Source organism: Lynx rufus, unplaced genomic scaffold (genome assembly GCF_022079265.1).
Source record: "Lynx rufus isolate CCGP_SWC_20201006 ecotype Redwood Valley unplaced genomic scaffold, mLynRuf1.p SCAF_4, whole genome shotgun sequence".
Taxonomy (NCBI): Eukaryota; Metazoa; Chordata; class Mammalia; order Carnivora; family Felidae; genus Lynx; species Lynx rufus.
In genome coordinates, this window is record NW_025814856.1 from 147,160,987 (window position 1) to 147,179,667 (window position 18,681).

Below are 18,681 nucleotides of genomic sequence, written 5' to 3' on the forward strand. Positions count from 1 at the left end.
GAGAGGTGGAGTCAGAAGCATAGAAATCAAAAATAATCTTTACCCAGGAGGAAGATAGCAGTCTTTGAAGAACTCAGGAGGTGATGTGGGTGAAGACTGGAGATACCACGCAATTCTTGATTTCTTGTGATTAACTCTGAATTGCTCACTGTTTGGTAAGAAAAGATTAAAGACCCATCTATTTAGCCTAGAAATGAGGAATGTTCACTCATACCTGTGCCTATTTCTACTGCTGTGACTGCGGACCTTAAAAACCTACCACTCGGGCTGTAAGGTTATTCTTGGGCTCCCTTAACCAGGACTCCTCACCCTTCGCACCTCTTGGCACCCATACAAGTGGTAACATTTGAGTAGAATGCTGGCATAGACGCTGGCTGTCCCAGGCTGATGGGTACCCAGAGAGCTAAAGGGACATAGATCGTGGCACGTAATAGGCCACGGCACATCAGGTGGATGCTTTCTCTGAATACGCAGGGAGGTGAGTCATAAGAATGCACAGAAAAAACATGAAAATAAAATCCTCCCCTGAAATTGACTTTAAAATAATTTCTAAATTTGAAACAACAAAAAAATCGAACACTAGAATAAGATTTCTCTCCCACACTGACTTTAAAATACTTTTGAGTTTTAAGCAACGAAGTACACTTTGGCCCTTCCAAAAGCTATTATAAAACTGGTTTGGGAGACTTCTGCCTCCAGGAAGATGAGTAGGTGTACTTTTCTCTACTCCCCCAGCTAAGCACAACAAAAATACTAGACCACTCAGTAGATGGGAGGAAGTATTGGTAAATCATCCTTCTGATAAGGGCCTAGTACCCAGAATACACCAAAGAACTCTTATAACACAGCGATTAAAAAAAAAAAAATTAAAAACCGGGCCAATGATTTGAACAGATAGTCCTCTATGGGAGATACACAAATGCCGGTAAGCACATAAAAAGGTGCTCCACATCATTAGTCATTAGGAAAATGCAAATCAAAACCACAATGCGATACCCCTTCACATCCGCAAAGATGACTATAATCAAAATGACGGACAGTAACAAGCATCGTCGAGGACGTGGAGAAAATAGAGCCCTCCTACATCACTAGTGGGAATGCAAAGTGGTGCAGCTGCTTTGGAACACGGTTTGGCAGTTCCTCAGAAAATTAAACACAGAGTTACCACGTACGGTCATCCGTGACTCCTAGGTATAGAACCAAGAGAATTAAAAACATATGTTCACGCAAAAATTTGCACATTAATGTGTATAGCCGCGTTACGGCCAAAAAGTATAAACAATCCACATGTCCCTCAACTGATGACTGGCTAACCAAAACGGGGAAGATCTATACAACAGAATATTATTTGGCGGTAAAAAAGACCGAAGTGTTGATAGATGTTGCAACAGAGACGGACCTCGAAAACATCATGCTGAGTGAAGCCAGACACAAAAGGCCGCATATTACAGGATTCCATTGATATGAAATGCTCAGAAAAGACAAACTCGTAGCTACAGAAAGTAGGTTAGTGGTCACCAGGGACAGGAAAAAGTAAGGAATGAGAAGTGATTGCTATTGGATATGGGCTTTCTTTTGGGGGTGACAAAAATGTCCTGCAGTTAGACAGTGATGATGGTGTCACAACCTTGTGAATGTACTAAAAACCTCTGAACTGCTTAAAAGGTTAAAAGGGTGAATTTTATGGTAGGTAAATTATACCTCAATTTAAGAAAATAACGTATCAGTGCGCCTGGGTGCCTCAGTCGGTTAAGCATCTGGCTTTTGATTTCAGCTCAGGTCATGATCTCACGGTTGTGAGAGGGAGCCCCGGGTCAGGCTCTGCACTCAGTGTGGAGCCCGCTTAAGATTCTCTCTCTCCCGCTCCCTCTGCCCTTCCCCTGCTCTAAAAAAAAGTTAAAACAAAAAAAAAAAAAAGAAAAGAAAAGAAAAGAAAAGAAAAGAAAAGAAAAGAAAAGAACGTATCAATTATAAAAAAGATTGAATAAAAAAAAAAACCCCAAACCCTGGACATTATGTATAAAATATAAGAGAAGACTGATAGGTTGGAAAGAGGAAGGCAGACTGGCTAGAGACCTCGGGACCCAAGAATGGCATAATGGTTGAGTTACTTAGCTTTTTGTTTTGTCTGTTTGTCTGTCTGTCTGCTTGCCTCATATATCTTAGAGTTATATCTATAGTTATATCTATAGAGTCTATATCTTAGACTTAGAGCTAAAGAAGCCAGCAATCCAGAAACACCGATGGACAGACAAGAAAAAAAGAATCCCCATCAAAGCCTGCTGTCCCCGCCCAAAGGACTGGGAAAGGGGCAGCCTAGCAAGCCAGAAAACTGTCAGACAATAACTGCTTTTACTCCAGCCAAACACCACCCTCACCTGGCAGCAAAGGTCAAGTGGGGAGCCTTGATTTCCATCCTTGCTGGGCTATGATGTGGTGCCATCAAAGCACGGAAAGAGGATCAAGAAGGTGGGGCTGGAAAAGTGCTCAAAGATACAATGGCTGAAGACTCCTCAGATCTGACAAGAGACATAAACCTATAGATAGATGTACCTAGGAGCCAAGTGAATGCCAAACAGGATAACCCAAAGAAACCCACATCATGATACATCATAATCAAACTTTTGAAAACTAAAGAAAAAAGAATCTTGAAAGCAGCAAGAGAAAAAATGGTATCTTTACCTATATAAGAAAAACAGTTCAAATGACAGCAGATTTCTCATCAGAAATCATGGCAGCCAGAAGGAAGTGGCACAGTATTTTTCAAGGGCTGAAAGAAAGGGATTGTCGACCTAGGTTCCCACAGCCAGAGAAAATACCCTTCAGGAATGAAAGGAAACCAAGACATTGGGCAGATGAAGGAAAACTAAGAGAGTTTGTCACCGAAAGACTTGCCCTAAAGAATAGCTAAAGAAAGTTCTCTAATCGGAAAGCAAAAGGAGGAACCTGGGAATTTCAGGAAAGAAGAAAGAATACAGAAAGCAAAAGTATGGGTATATACATTTTTTTTCAAGTGCCTATGGGATATACACCAAGATAGACCATATCTTGAGTAATAAAATGGACAACGATGCATTAAAAAAAAAAATCAAGGGGCGCCTGGGTGGCGCAGTCGGTTAAGCGTCCGACTTCAGCCAGGTCACGATCTCACGGTCCGTGAGTTCGAGCCCCGCGTCAGGCTCTGGGCTGATGGCTCAGAGCCTGGAGCCTGTTTCTGATTCTGTGTCTCCCTCTCTCTCTGCCCCTCCCCCGTTCATGCTCTCTCTCTGTCCCAAAAATAAATAAACGTTGAAAAAAAAAAATCAAAACGTACAGAGCATGTCCTCCAACCACAATGGAATCAAACTGGAAATCAAAATAACAAGAAAATCTCCAAACACTTGTAAACGAAACAACACACTTCTAAATAATCCATGAATCAAAAAAGGAAGTCTCAAAGGAAATGAAAAGGTACGCTGAACTGAATGAAAATAAAAATACAACATATCAAAATTTGTGTGACACGGCTAAAGCAGTGCTGAGAAATTCATCGCACGAACTATGTGTATTAAAAAAAAGAGGGAAAGTCTTAAATCAATAAGTTAAGCTCCCACCTCAAGAATCTAGAAACAGAAGAATCTAGAAACGCAAAGCAGAAGGACAGAATAATAAATATGAGAGCGAAAATCAATGGAATTGGAAACAGGAAAAACAATAGGGAAAACTGATGAAACCAAAGTTTGTTCTTTGAAAGGATCAGTAAAATGGACAAATGTATAGCAAAGAAAAAAGGGGGCAGATGCAAATTAGCTGTATCAGGAACAAAACGGGGGCTGGCACTTCAAGAATCAGCAGGATAATAAGTGCAGATGACAAACAGTCCTGCTCACGTAAATATGAAAATTCGGATGAAATGTACTAATTTCTCAAAAAACACAAACTAGCACAACTCACTCAATAGGAAACAAATAATTTGAATATTCTCCGTAAGTATGAAAGAAATTGAATTCAAAATTTAAAAACTGTCAGAAATCTCCTGGTTCCGATGGTTTTACTAGAGAATTCTACCAAATGCTTAAGAAAGGATGAACACCAATTAACCAACTGTAAAAATTAACACCGAGGTTTTGTTTTGTTTTCGATTCAATCTTTTTCCTAATGGGTATGTTATTTCCTTAAATTGAGGTGCCATGTACATACAATAAAAGGCCACCCTTTTAAAGCGTGTAATTCATAATACACAATCTCTTCCAGAAAACAGAACAAGTGGAAATACTTCCCAACATTTTATGATGCTGATGTTATGCTGATGTTTATGATGCTACTAACACTAGACAAAGACAGGAGAGCTTGGGTGGCTTAGTCGGTTAAGTGTCCAACTTTGGCTCAGGTAATGATTTCACGGTCCAGGAGTTCGAGCCCTGCGTTGGGCTCTGTGATGACAGCTCAGAGCCTAGAGCCTGTTTCTGGATTCTGTGTCTCCCTCTCTCTCTGCCCCTCCCCTTCTTGCACTCTCTGACTCTCTCTCTCTCTCTAAAAAATAAATAAACGTTAAAAAAAATAGAAAAATAAAAAACTAGGCAAAGACAGTCCCCTCCCAATAGAATTACAACCTAATGTACCTCATTAATATAGACACAAAAATCTTTAACAAAATAATAAAGAGAACTGAGCAATATGTAACAAGAATTATACACCTTGACTAAGTGAGGTTTAGTCCACAGATGCAGCAATAGTACAATATTTGCAAATCAAGGTAATCCATCCTATTAACAAGCTAAAGACAAAATCATATGATTCTATCAATTGATGCGGTAAAACCATTTGATGAAATTCAAGTCATACATGATGGAAAATTCTCACAAAAATAGGAATAGGAGGAAACTTCCTCAGACAAATATGGCTCACACTGTACCTGATGATGAAAGACTGAATGCTTTCCCCCTGAGATCAGGAAAAAGACAAGGATGTTCACTCTTAACATTCTTATCTGACATAATTCTGGAAGCCCTAGCCAGTGCAATAAAGCAATAAAAGGAAATAAAAGACATGTACAGACTGGCAAGGAGAAATAAAACTATTCTTTTTTGGTAGATGACATCATCATCTACATAGGAAAGCCCAAGGAATCTACCAAAAGACCCCAAACAAACAAAACTCCTTTTGTACCTAATAAGTGAATTTAGCAAAGTCCCAGGATTCAAGAGAAACATACAAAAATTAGCTGTATTTCTGTATGTTAGCAATGAACACAGTAACACCAAAATTAGAAATACAATACCATTTACAACTGCTCAAAAAAAAAAAAAAATGAATACTTAGGTGTAAATCTAACAAAACCTGTACAGGACCCTTATGCTGAAAACTACAGTATTGATGAAAGAAACCAAAGAAGATCTAAATAAATGGAGAGACATATAGTAGTCCCCCTTTATCCTCAGGGGATATGTTCCAAGACCCCTCCCCTCAGTGGACACCAGGAACCATATATAGGTACTGAACCCTATATATATACTATGTTTTTCTATACATACATACCTATTATAAAGTTTAATTTATAAATTAGGCACAGTAAGAATTTAACAACAACAACTAATAATAAAAGAGAACGATTATAATACATACTATGATAGAAGTTATGTGAAAGTGGTCTCTCTCTGTTTCTCAAAATAGCTTATATCCTTGGGCGCCTGGGTGGCTCAGTCGGTTACGTGCCCCACTTCGGCTCAGGTCATGATCTCAAGTTTGTAAGGTTGAGCCCCCCCGTCGGGCTCTGCGCTGACAGCTTGGAGCCTGGAGCCTGCTTCAGATTCTGTGTCTCCCCATCTCTCTTCCTCTCCCCAACTTGTCCTCTCTCTCTCTCTCTCTCTCAAAAATAAAATAAAAGAAACAAAAAGAAATATCTTCTACCCTTCTTCTTATGACGACGTGAGATAATACAATGCATGATGAGACGAAGCGAGGTGAATGACACAGGGGCTGCGACGTGGCATGAAACTACTATTGACCTTCTGAGATACATCAGGAAGAGGAACACCTGCTTCCGGACCGCGGATGACTCTGGGTAACCGAAACGGTGGAAAATGAGATCTCAGAGAAGTGGGGGGACCACTGTCCCGTAGTAATGGGTTGGCAGACTCAACCTAGCAAAGGTGTCAATTCATCCTAAATTGACATACAGGTTTAACGCAACTCCTATCAAAGTCAGAGCAATGCTTTTTTGTACATGTAGATAAGATTATTCTAAAATTTACACGGGGAGGCAAAGGAATTAGAATAGCTAAAATAATTTGTAAAGAAAAATAACGTGGGGGTAATCAGTGTAACCAATTTTAAGTATCAAATTTACCATAGGGCTACAGTAATCAAGACTGAGATATTGGCAGAGGGACAGACACATAGGTCAATGGCACAGAATAAAGAACCCCAAAATAGATCCGCGTAAATAGGCCAAACTGGCTTCTGATAAAGGTGAACATACAATTCAGTGGAGGAAAGGCAGCCTTTTAACAAATGGTGCTAGAGCACCTGGACATCCATAAGCAAAAAGTTAATCCTTATCTAAGTTGCACATCTTACGTAGAAATTACCTCAAGGTGAATGACGGACTTAACTGTAAAACCTAAAACTATAAAACTTTTAGGAAAAAAGCACGATAGAAAAATCTCTGGGATCTGGTCTCGGTAAAGAGTTCTTCGATTTGACAGCAAAAGCAGGATACAAAACAGGAAACATTGATAAACTGGACTTTGCCACAATTACAAACTTCTACCCGTCAGAAGGCCCTGTAAGGAGAATGGAAAGACGAACTACAGACTGGAAGAAAATATTTGCCATGCATCCAACAAAAGGCCTGGTAGCTAGAATACACGAGGAATATTCAACACTCAAGTTAAAAAGCAAACAATCCAATCAGAACAGAGGCAAAAGACATGAACAGATATTTCACTGAAGAAGATACACAGACGGCAAATGCAAATCAAAACAGCAATGAGCTACCACTGCTCGTCTATCAGAATGGCTAAAATTAAAAACGGCAACACCACCAAATGCTGGTGAGGATGTGGAGAAACTGGAGCATTCAGTCATCGCTGGTAAGAATGTAAACCGGTGTAGCTATTCTGGAAAACGGTTTGGCAGTTTCTTAGAAACCTGCAAACGCAACTATCATCCGACCCAGGAGTTGCTCCTGTGGGCATTTATCCCAGAGAAACGAAGACTTAAATTCACCAAAAAAATCAAGACATGAATGTTTATAGCACCCTTATTTGTAACAGTCAAAAAGCTGGAAACAGTCCAGATGTCCCTCAACAGATAAATGGTTAAACTGTAGCACATCCATACCAGGGAATACTACTCAGTAATAAAAAGGTATAAGCCAATAAATGCAGCAACCTGAATGAATCTCCAGGGAATTATGCTGCGTGCAAAGCCAATTAAACAAAAAAAGTTGCATATTGTATGATTCCATATATATGGCATTTGTGAAATGACAAAACTATAGAAATGGAGAACAGATCTGTGGTTATCAGGGGTTAAGGAGGGACTGAGGGTAGAAAGTGGGTGGCGAAGCCTTTAAAAGGGCAACAAGAGGGACCCTCGTGGTGAAGGAAATGTTCTGTATCTAGACTTGTATGTATCAATGTCAGTATCAGGGTTGTGATACTGCAGGATAGTTTCTGTAAGATGTTACTATGGGAAACTGGGTTAAGGGTACATGGAATCTCTCTGTATTATTTCTTAAAATTCCATCTGAATCCATAATCGCTTCAAAATAAAAGGTTTAATTAGCAAAAACACTACTTTAAAAACCCGATGATATAAAACGATACAGGCAATTACTATGTATTATAAAAAGCAGACTTGAGTCTCTCAGTTTCAAAAAAAACTGAAATTACTATCAGGTACTACTATTAGGTCAAATTTTGGTTATGACTTGGGGAGTTGAAGGGAAAGAAATGGGTTTTCATTTCTGTCAATTTCCAGGAGAAAAAAACCCAAAGATACAGACCAATCTGTGTATCTGAGGTAAACCTCAGGTCTTAACACCTTTAATTTTAAGAAGGGTCCAAAAGAAATGCATTCCTTTATAGCTGTCTTTGAAATATTGTTTGGACTCCTCAGAAAAAATATGGCGTCCTTCACAGAGTAGCTTATTCCAGAAGGGTGGGTCACAGCTGCAGCTAAAGGGGAGACAGGAAGACACGGAGGAGTTGAAGGAGTTGAAGTAGAAGGAATGAGGCTGGGGGGGGGGGAGGTGGGACAGCTGGCCTAAGGGACAGTGGCCAGGACTTCACACCAGATCCCCTGGTGTGCCATCGACTTCCTCACCCTGCATTCCAATCCTAGTTCTGTCTCCTTTATTGAACATTAAGCAAATCACATCATCTCCGTGCCTCAATTTTAAGCAAATCACATCATCTCCGTGCCTCAATTTCCTCCTCCTCAAAAATGGAGCTAAAAGTTTCTACCTCCTGTCAAACAGGATATTTGCAAGGATAAGTATCTGTACAGCCTGGAAATGTTTGAAAGAAAGGTCCCAAGAAATAGTATCTGCAAATGTGGTTCATTTAGAACATTCAACTGAAAGTCTATTTTATATGGGGAAACCTGCATAATGGAAGACAGTAATTTTGAAGGAGACTGGTGAAAGGGAAAGACAAAATGAATGAACTTTAAACCAAGTCGGTAGCTCATCTATATTTCTTCAGTTGTCCTCAGGTTACTGACAGCAAATTCAGCACTGCCCAAGCCATGTGGGGCCCCAATCCACCAGCAAAACCATCTTACTAGAACAGATTGTCCATAGTAGACGTTAAAGGATTGGAAAACAAAACAATTAAGAAACCAAAATCTCACAAGACTGCAAATCCACTAGGGACCTAAGCAGTGGTCTGCATCGTGCCACTGAAAAACGTTAAGAGCATGGAAATAAGCAGCGATGCGACTCTTCATTTCATTTTACCTGAAGCACTAATTGAATTTTGCCCAGTAGTTTAGTGACTCACTCAGGTCTGTCTGCCTGCACTTGAATCTAAGCTCTCTGATTGCAAAAGTCACAAGTCGCACTCATCTATGTCCCACGGTCCATAACTTTGCGTGTAGTTGGCGCTCAGCGACTACTGAATTGAACACATGCTCACAAATATTATCTACCACTCCTAGCTTGAAGGAATATACTTAAGTTGTTCCAAAGCAGAGGCCGACCCCCTGGTATTTAGCTTCAGCCTTGTTAACTTATTGAACAATGTTTTTTATCAGTTTCTCAATTTATCACAAGCTAAGGTCTGTAAGTGGAAATTTTTACTGATGATCTGGGGGGGGGGGAAGGTTTTAAAGAAAAATTCTGAGCCCAGAAGGACATGGGGCAAGACAATGAGAAACTTTGCGCTTTGACTGATATCGGGCGTAACAGCCTGCTTCTTATCAATAATTATTGGATTTTTAAAAAAAGTTTTAATTTTCTAGTATTTACTCACCAGTATCCAGTCTTGACTTGATATGCTGATACCTTGGGTTTTGTGGTATTCTTTTGGTTAGATACTAAAAAATAAGAAAATTCACAAATTAATCAGGTTAATGTAAAAATAAGGGTGACAAAGGTGGGAAAGAGTCAGATACTTAAAAAACAGAACAGGTGATAAAATTTCACCAAATTTAATGATTTTTTAAACATTTATTTATTTATTTTGAGAGAGAGAGAAACAGGAGGGGCAGAGAGAGAGAGAGAGAGAGAGAGAGAGAGAGTGAATTCCAAGTAGAGTCCGCACCGTCAGCCCAGAGCCCAACGTGGGGCTCGAACTCATGAACTGTGAGATTGTGACCTAAGCCGAACCAAGAGTCGGATGCTTAACCGACTGAGCCACCCAGGCACCCCAAATTTTATCAAATTTAAAGAAGGAAAGAGCCCTAGAGGTCCAACTGTCCATTCAATCTAGGACTCTTCGCCACAGCATTTCCATAGGTGAGAATGGTTATCTTGTTTCCGTCAAAATATTTTCATTTTTTGTCAAAATAATCTCATGGCCCTATATAATTAGGAAGAAAAAAAAAAAAAAACCTCGTAAAAATTATTTCTGACATTGAGCCCAAACTAGTCTCCCTTTAGTTCCATCCAGTCCACTGTCACAACCCTGAACGAGACACCCTCCACCCCCGCCTCAAGAAATCTGTTCAAATAACTAAAGGCAGCTCTCTGGTCCTTCTTTTTTAGTTTTACTCTTGGTATGATGAGGCCATCTCCTCTGCACACCCTTTAGATTTTCTCCACATCTCCCCTAAAAAGTAGCTTTTGGACCCAGACCTGAGCACGGCGCCCAGATGCTACTAGGCGGGGACCCTGCTTGGCAGTCCTCCCCTGCTGCTTGCCTGGAGTCTGAGGCTCCACAGATGGCATTGCGATGGCATCTGCTCTCGGGGCCACTAAGGCTCATCATGGGCCCAGGGTAAGTTTGTGGTCATCAGAGAATGCCTAGGTCAGGTCTCCCTTGTCCTGTACTCTGGGACGGACCTCTAAATCCAAGCACAAGACCTTTACCCATATTAAGTTTCACTGGCATTTGCGAAAGCCATCCAAGCGAGGGAAGGCTAGTGAATCGCCATTTCAAGATCTAGATTTCTTGGGACGCCTGGGTGGCTCAGTAGGTAAAGCATCTGACTCTTGGTTTCGCTCAGGTCATGATCTCACAGATTGTGGGTTCGGGCCCCACATCAGGCTCTGTGCTGACAGCATGGAGCCTGCTTGGGATTCTCTCCCTCTCCCTCTCTCTGCACCTCCCCTGCTCGCTTGCTCGCTCTCTCAAAATAAATAAATAAACATAAAAAAAAAAAGATCTAGCTTTCTCACTCAGGCTTTTTTCTGGTCTACAAGTATGAAAATCGTATGTTCAGTCACAGGTAGCTGTGGAATATGAAATTAAAACTGGTTAATACTTTTCTGGCTTCGTCTTCTGCCACTCTCACACATGACCCCATGTTAGTGTTGCCCGAGTGCTCCCTTAATTTGCTGCACTCCCTCAGATCCTCAGGCTTAGCAAATGTCTGCCTAGAATGCCTTTCCTCGACTTGTCCTCGGGCAAAACCTTACTTCCTCTGTAAGGTGTCCAAGGTGGAGTTGCGCATTTCCTCTCCCAGGCTCCCAGAGTACCCTGTACCATTGTTCACACCCCCCCCCTTCTCTATATGCCCTTGGAGGCAGGGACAAAGACGTACTCATATCTGTGCACACCCAGGACCTAGTACGTGGTAGGCACATTGATTGAGATGCAGTCAACAAATGAATATCTAGAATGCAAAGTATATTACAGTAACTACCTGGTTCCTTGGAAGGGAACACCAAACTTTATTATTATTTCTTGAGACTATTTTTACATATTTATTTTTTTTAAGTAATCTCTACACCCAGTGTGGGGCTTGAACTCATGATCCCAAGATTAAGAGTTGTGTGCTTTACCGACCAAAGAAAAAAAATCAGGTGGAGAACTAAAATTTAAAACCCCTATCATATGCTCTTGAAAACACAGTTAACTACAGCATGTCCTGTTGGCCAGAGTTTTGAATTTCAGAGACTAGGAAGAATTTCTAAGAACTGGGGGCACCCATAGAGAATTATCAACTTCTAATTTTGCCAAGAATGGTCTTTTATTGTTATTAAAAAAAACTCATGACATTGTCTCTGGTTTTCATTTCACTCTAGGGAAGTAAAACCTTTGTTCTGAATGCTTAGCATTGGGCCTCAGATGTGTGTGTGGAACCCCTAAGCTTTTTCATCCTTAGAGAAAGCCTGGAGAGCCCCCGTTTCCATCTGACCAGTAATCTACTGTCTTTAAGACAAACTGACTCTAACACCAATTCCAACTCCGGAATTCCTAGATGAAGACGGAGAAGATTCTTATGCGAGAGAAGGGAAATATTTAAAGACTAAAAGGGGGAACTTTAGGGCAAGATATCCCAGAAGAAGACAATATCATAGCAAAACAAAACGAAACATCAAAAAAACAACAACCCAGAAAACCAGGGAAAACATGTGTCTGGTAAATTGAGTCAAGAAAAGCTAATAGTAGAATTCAGTTATCTTAGGCTAAGGGATTTTTTTTTTTCATTTTTTTCTGTACTCTGTATTTTTATAATTTCTATATGCTATTTCCTGTTTTTACTTTTGTTTTGTTTTGTTTTCTGCTAGTTTCCTAGCAAAGTGTCTTTTGAAAAACTCCAGGCTAGTCTCTGCTGAACCAAGGGGATTTGTCCATACCTAAGCCAACATAGCTAAGAAGTGAGGGTGTCTCTGGGGACCAGGTGTGGTGGCAGCAGAATGATGGGGGGGGGAGTGTGGACAGCTGCAGTCGCTGGGCCCCTCCCGCCCCCGGTTTTCCCTTACATAGACTAATGAGAAATCCATATGCTGCAGTAGAAAAATGTAGTGTCTCTTTTCCATTTTCCCAATTTGGTCCAACTTCTCGTTCCTGGCTTTCGAGTGCCAACCACAACGTAAAACTCTAAGGAGACCATCACAGATTTTATGGAACTTTCATACTTTTTTCCTTAAAATTCTTGTTTTGGGGGTGACTGTTTCTTGACCTACTGACCAACTGGCTTTTTTTTTTTTTTTTTCCAATTACATAAACAGGATGGAATGGTGGAAAGTGAAAGAGCTGAGAAAAGTTCTTTCAAGAAGGACCATTCATTCATTCATTCAACAAAGCCTTATTGAGCACCAACCCTTCAGCAGACATTTACTGGGTGTCTACTAGGAGCGAGCCGCCATGCTAAGCACACAGAGCCCTCCAGCTCTCAGTGGTGCTGGGAAGAAAGACAAGTGAACAAAGAGTGAACAAAGACAAGTGACTAAAAGAGTCAAGAACTGTGTCCTGAGCTATGACTTCCAGGCTGAAATCTGAGGGCTAAGAAAATGAGTCAAGCTAAAGGAGCGGTAGGTGGAAGGTAGGGTTTCTGGCAACTGGTAGACCTGGAGCATAGGGGGCAACATGGGGTCAGATGAGACTGAAGAAGCGGGTGGGGGGGGGGTGGCGTTCATAAAGGGCCTTGTATCCACCCATGCTAAGGAACCTGGATTTTTTTTCCTGTAGATGACTATCCTTAAATGGGCAATTTTGCTGCCCCCCTGCTCCCGGGGACAACAGTCAATGTCTGAACACCTTTTGGGTGGGTGGTGGCTGTGGTGGGGCTGCTACTGGTATCCAGTGAGTAGAAGCCAGAGATGCTGCGAAACACCCTACGATGACAGTCCCCCACAGCAAAGAATTAGCTGGCCCAAAATGTCAATAGTGCTAAAGTTGAGAAACCTTAGTGTAGACGATTGGGGAGTTACTGAAGAAAGTAAGAAGAAGTGATGGGATTATATTTCCGTTTTAGAAAGCTCATTCTGGCAGCATTCTGGAGAGCTAATGGGATCATAGTCAAGGCTGGAGGCACAAAGATCAATTAAGAGGTAGGTGTGCTAAGAAGATCTATGATGCTAAGAAAGTGGCAGAAGAGATGAGGAAGAGGAGACAGCTTCAAGATGTAAAATCAGTAAGATTGAAAACTGACTGGTATAACAGGGTGAGGACAGTGTTACCATTCTCCAAAAAAGGGAATTAAGGAGGAAGCATACATTGAAAAACAGGAGGTTTTTCATGTTGAGGCATGTTCAGTGTGACGTATCTGTGGGTTATCCAAGACGGAAATGGTGAGCTGGCTATTTGGGTCTGGAGATCAGGAGGTCTGGGGTTGCAGAAGGAAGGTTTGGTGATTGTCAGCATAAAGGCAGCAGGGGAAGCCATAGGAATGGACAAAATCACCATCAGGGACCGTTTAAGATGAAATAGCCCAGCACTTAAGGTCTGGTAGAGAAAAGCACCATGTTTGAGGCTCACGAGAGGCCAGAAGAAAGTGGGTCATGAAAATTAAAGAAGAGTTTCGGGAAGAAGGGAGTGGTCAACAGTGATCAATGCTGTCAAGTCCGAGAACAAGAGGTCAAACACGAACAAGTGAGCAAGAATGAAGGCCAAGTAAGAGACTAACAAAGTAAATGTGGATTGAACAAACCAGAACGTTGTTGACGGCCCTGGTGGATGAGGTTACAGTAAATTGACAGAAGCAGAAGCAAAACTGCGGGTTGTATGAGATGGGGAGGGAGGAAAGCACAGGATAGTAGCCAGATGGCCTTTTTTTTTCCCCCTTGAGAGTTGCTAAGGAATAAGTTTTTGTTGTTGATTTGTTTTGTTTTGGAAGAAAGGAGAGATGTGAGGATGTTTAGAGGCTAGATAATAGAAGCTGGAAATGGAGCAAGAAGGTATGGAAATGACGGAGTGGGAGAGGATGAGGCCCGGAGCCCAGGCAGAAGGCTCAGCTCTGGATACTGGCTATGTATTCAAGATAAAGATACCAGATAGGCGATCACAATGAAGTTCCTCGGGAGGAGGGAGGAAGCTAAGAAAGTTCATGGTTGTGATATGATCAGGGGCTCTTGGAGAGCAATCAAAAATGTCAAAGACTCTTTGAGGGCTTACATCTCTAGAAAGGTCCAAAGATAACGTCCTCCCCGTGTGGCCATGCCTCCCCAGCTACTTCACTTCCACTCTGCTTTCAAGACCCAGCACAAACATGTCTTCCAAGAAGACTCCTCTGAAGGCCCCAGTCAGATGGACATCTATTCCCTACCTGGACTGTCACGGCTCTTTGTACTAATCATGATTACTCCTTGCTTCCGGCACTTGGGACATGGCTCTACCTTCCAGATCTCTGCACCTGCTGTGAGGCCTCGCACCAGCAAGAGCAGTCAGGACTGCCTAATGGATGGAGATGGTTCTCACACCTGAGCAACACACAGCATGCGTGTCAGCACCACGCGACGGCCCTGGGAGTCTGAGGCAAAGGGAGCACTCACACACGGCTGGGGGATGTGGGAGACTTTGAGGGAGAAATGGCACTGGAGCTGTGTCTCAAGGGTTGAACTTCTATGGATACGATGAGAGAGGAAACAGGTGGGAAAAGCATTCTGAGTGGAGGCAATTCTAACAGCAAAGCCACTTTAAAAGCAAGTGTAAAGAACAGCATGTTTTCGATTTGCGAAAGAAGGTACAACAACCGTAATGAAGGCAGCCGATGCTAACATTTATTGAACACTTAACCATGTTGTCAGGCACTCGACTAAGCATTTTACCTACATTATCTCATTTAATCCTCACAACAGCCTGTGAAGTAGATACCAGCATTATCTTCATCATACATAGTAGGAAAACGGGCACAAAGTGGAGTGACCGCTCGAGGTTACTCAGCGGGTGAGAAGGATGGAACCTGGATCGAAACTGGGTCGTCTGGCTCCAGAGCCTCCACTCTTCCACATTCATTCCAGGGTTCTGAAAATCAGATCCTCTGATGGATTTTGGATAGTCCACGAGTCCTGTGAAACTACGCAAAATTTTGTGTGTGTGCATTTTTATGGGGAAGGGGGTCCTCGTTTTCACCAAATTTGCAAAGAGATTTGTGACCTAAAAGGGATTAAGAACCAGGGGTATATGAAATCCTGTGCTGTATGGTGGGACATGGACAGGCAGCAGGCTCCAAGTAGAGAACCCTGAATGTAGACGAAGGGCCTGGAGTAGGCCCTGAAGACAATGGAAGGTACCAAAAATACTGAGCTGTGAGCCACATAATTGCAAGAGTATTTTCGCAGATTACTAACACACAATTTATGAATCCATGGATGTTGGAGAGGAAGGGAGAAGTATGAGAATCAACAGTGGGATTTTTCTGAAGGAAAATCACTAGAAAACGAGTGGCATTGTCCGAATCTCAAATCATTCAAACACGAATGAGCTTTTTTGACTTCCTACCTCTCTCAAAAGGGAAATCACAAGGTTGGTTGTATTTCAATGGCAACATATGTAATAAGATTTGCCTTTAAAGGATTTTTGAAAATACCATTATACATTTTGTTCAGAATTTCCCTATTTATCTCCTTTGTATAGACAGGAGGTCCATCAAATGAAGGAAATGAATTCAATCTTGAAAAGAGCCTCATTTAAGGCAATCTCACACTTAACATAGGTCTTTTAAAGAGCTTTTTTTTTTTTTTAAACGGGAGTTTTGATCTGGCCCAATTCTACTGATCTCAAACACTAACCCGGACCCTGTATGCACATGCAGCAGCCCCTACTTTGCCAGCAGCTACTGCCTATGGCTGATTGTATTTCTCAAGATGTTTGCAACAGAATTTCCCATCTCACCTACACTGTGATGTTGAGACTCCTCCCATGGTGGGGTGGGGCCAAAGTCTCCATCCCCAGCCCCACTGGAATCTGGATGGGCTAGTGAGTGTGATGGAAGTGCTGCCTTATGACTTCTGAGGCTAGATCCTAAAAGGCAATACAGCTTCCACCTACCTGTCCTGGGACATTTGTTCTTGGAATCCAGCTACCATGTTGTGAGAAAGGCCAAGCCACACGGAAAAGGCCATGTGTAGGTAGTATGGCTGACAGCCCCAACTGAGGGCCTAGACAACAGACTGTATCAATGGCCTTGAAGAAGCTTCAAGTTAGCTCTAGCCCTAGCTTCTGTCTGCCTGAAAAACCACAAGAGATCCCAAATGAGAAGTGCCTAGTCGAGCCTGGTCAGCCTCCAGGACCATAAGAGATCATAATAAAATGACTATTATTTTAAGCCACTAAACATGGGGTGATTCATGAGGAATCGATCTATAATCAGAACATATATTCCGATATATAATTGGAACACCCTCCCCCCCCCCCCGCTTCCTTTCTAGCTAAGCAACTTGGGTGGGGTGGGGGGGGACCCCTACACTGGGTATCTGCACTTTACTCCTCTATCTATTGCACTGCAACATGGCTACCGTCCCCACTATTCTACTATGGTTCCTATGGCAGCTGGCCAACATCAGAGATTCCCTAATTGCTGAAAAATGGCTCCTTTTCATTCTTTAACTCACTTGACCTTTCTGTACCATTTGACACTGCTATACAGCCCTACCTTCTTCAGTTTCCACTCCCTTGGCTTCAGTGATACCTCTCTCCCCTGATTCTCCGATGACACATAGATCATTTCTGTCAGCCATTTAAGCACCATGTTCGCCAGGATTCCATCTTCTCAATCTATAGCTTCTCTGTGGGCCAAACACTTAGGTTGAATTCCATTTGTATGCTTCTGATATCCAAACAGGGAACTGTAGCCTGACTTCTCCTCCCAGCTCAGCCATATATTCATGTACTCATTCAACAAATGTTTATTTGCATGCCAGGCAGTGCGACAATGCATACAAGTTTATGTTCTTGTAAGTATGCCAGAAATAAACAAATAAATAATTACAGATTACAAATAAAATAATTACAGATCATGATCTACTGAATGAAGATAGCATATTGAACACAGGCCTTTAATTTCACTTCCTTCCAAAACCTCAATTTTGTCTTCTATTTTAAGGACATAAAGCTCAAAAAACCAGAGAGAGTGGGAGAAGGTACAGCAATAGATTTTTGAAGTCTAGAAAGCAGATCACCAAAGGAAAATGACTTGACTGATTCAAGAAAATCAAAGGGAAGGCCAAGAACAATTCTTAAAAGGCTTAGGAAGTGACAGCTCCAGGCACCTCCAGAAGTGGGGAGTAAAAGGAGGGGCTGAAATAAGGAAGATTATTTGAAGGCTGGTTGAAAAACAACTGGATCTCCAAATCCCTGTCCCCTGTGTGCCCCTGAGTGACCTCCCCTCCTCCACCATGGCAGATCTCTATAGATTTATTCCCTGAAAAGAGTTTCTGGACTGGGAGGTATCCAGACAGAGAAAGGCAGAGATATCATTACTGAAAATAGGGGCATTAAGTGAATGATGCATACTAATGTTGAAATTTAGCTCCTAGCTCTAATTCCTCCAGGAATTCAGTTAGGCTTTTATTTTCAGGAGACTGGAGGAATTCTCTGAGCAAAATAACCAGCCTAAGAGGAAAGAGCTGAACCTACAGATTTGGGAGGATAGTTCCCCAAATCATGGCCCAGTGAGATCTTCCTGTAGTTAGGCTCACCATCAGCAAGTCCCTCTCAAATATACAGATTCAAATCACCTGTTTAAGTTTCCTTCTCAAAACATAAATTAATAATTTAGGATTATTTATTAAATTATGTATTAAATTAAAGAAGCCTGAGAACATTGCTGTGAAGTGAATTGTGTCTCCCCCCCCCCCACACCCCCAAATTCATCGCAATGTTCTCAGGCTTCTTTTAATTCTAAATTATTAATTTATGTTTGGGGGTTATATTGAAGCCCTAATCCCCAATGTAACTGTATTTGGAGACGGGGCCTTTTGGAGGTAATTAAGGCTAAATGAGGTCATAAGGGTGGGGCACAAGTGTAATAGGATTAGTGTCCTTATAAACAAAGACACCAAAAGAGCTCTCTCCCCTCTGCACAGGGCACACAGAAAGAAATCTAGTGAACACAGTGAGAAGGCAGTCATCTACAAGGCAGGAGAGACCTCTCACCAGAAACTAAACTGGCCAGCACCTTGATCCTGAACTTCCCAGCACTCCAAAACTGCCAGAAGTAAATTTCTGTTGTTTAAGCAACCCAGTCTGTGACATTTTGTTATGGTGGCCTGAGTTGACTAGTACAAACATCTCCAACAAACCAAAAAGAAGAATTGCAATAGGGAGGAAATACACTATGCAGGGAAAAAAATAGTTCAAAAAACTA

The 18,681-nt window shown here is 41.8% G+C and overlaps 1 protein-coding gene across 1 annotated transcript in view; it reads right to left on the reverse strand.

Annotated features, from left to right (window-relative positions):
* Positions 1 to 18,681, reverse strand: part of CEP41 (centrosomal protein 41) — a 48,075-nt gene that overhangs the window by 24,693 nt on the left and 4,701 nt on the right. Inside the window, exon 2 of the mRNA XM_047096903.1 lies at positions 9,459 to 9,522. Within this exon, the coding sequence (XP_046952859.1) occupies positions 9,459 to 9,522 (64 nt within the window). The remainder of the gene's footprint in view (positions 1 to 9,458; positions 9,523 to 18,681) is intronic.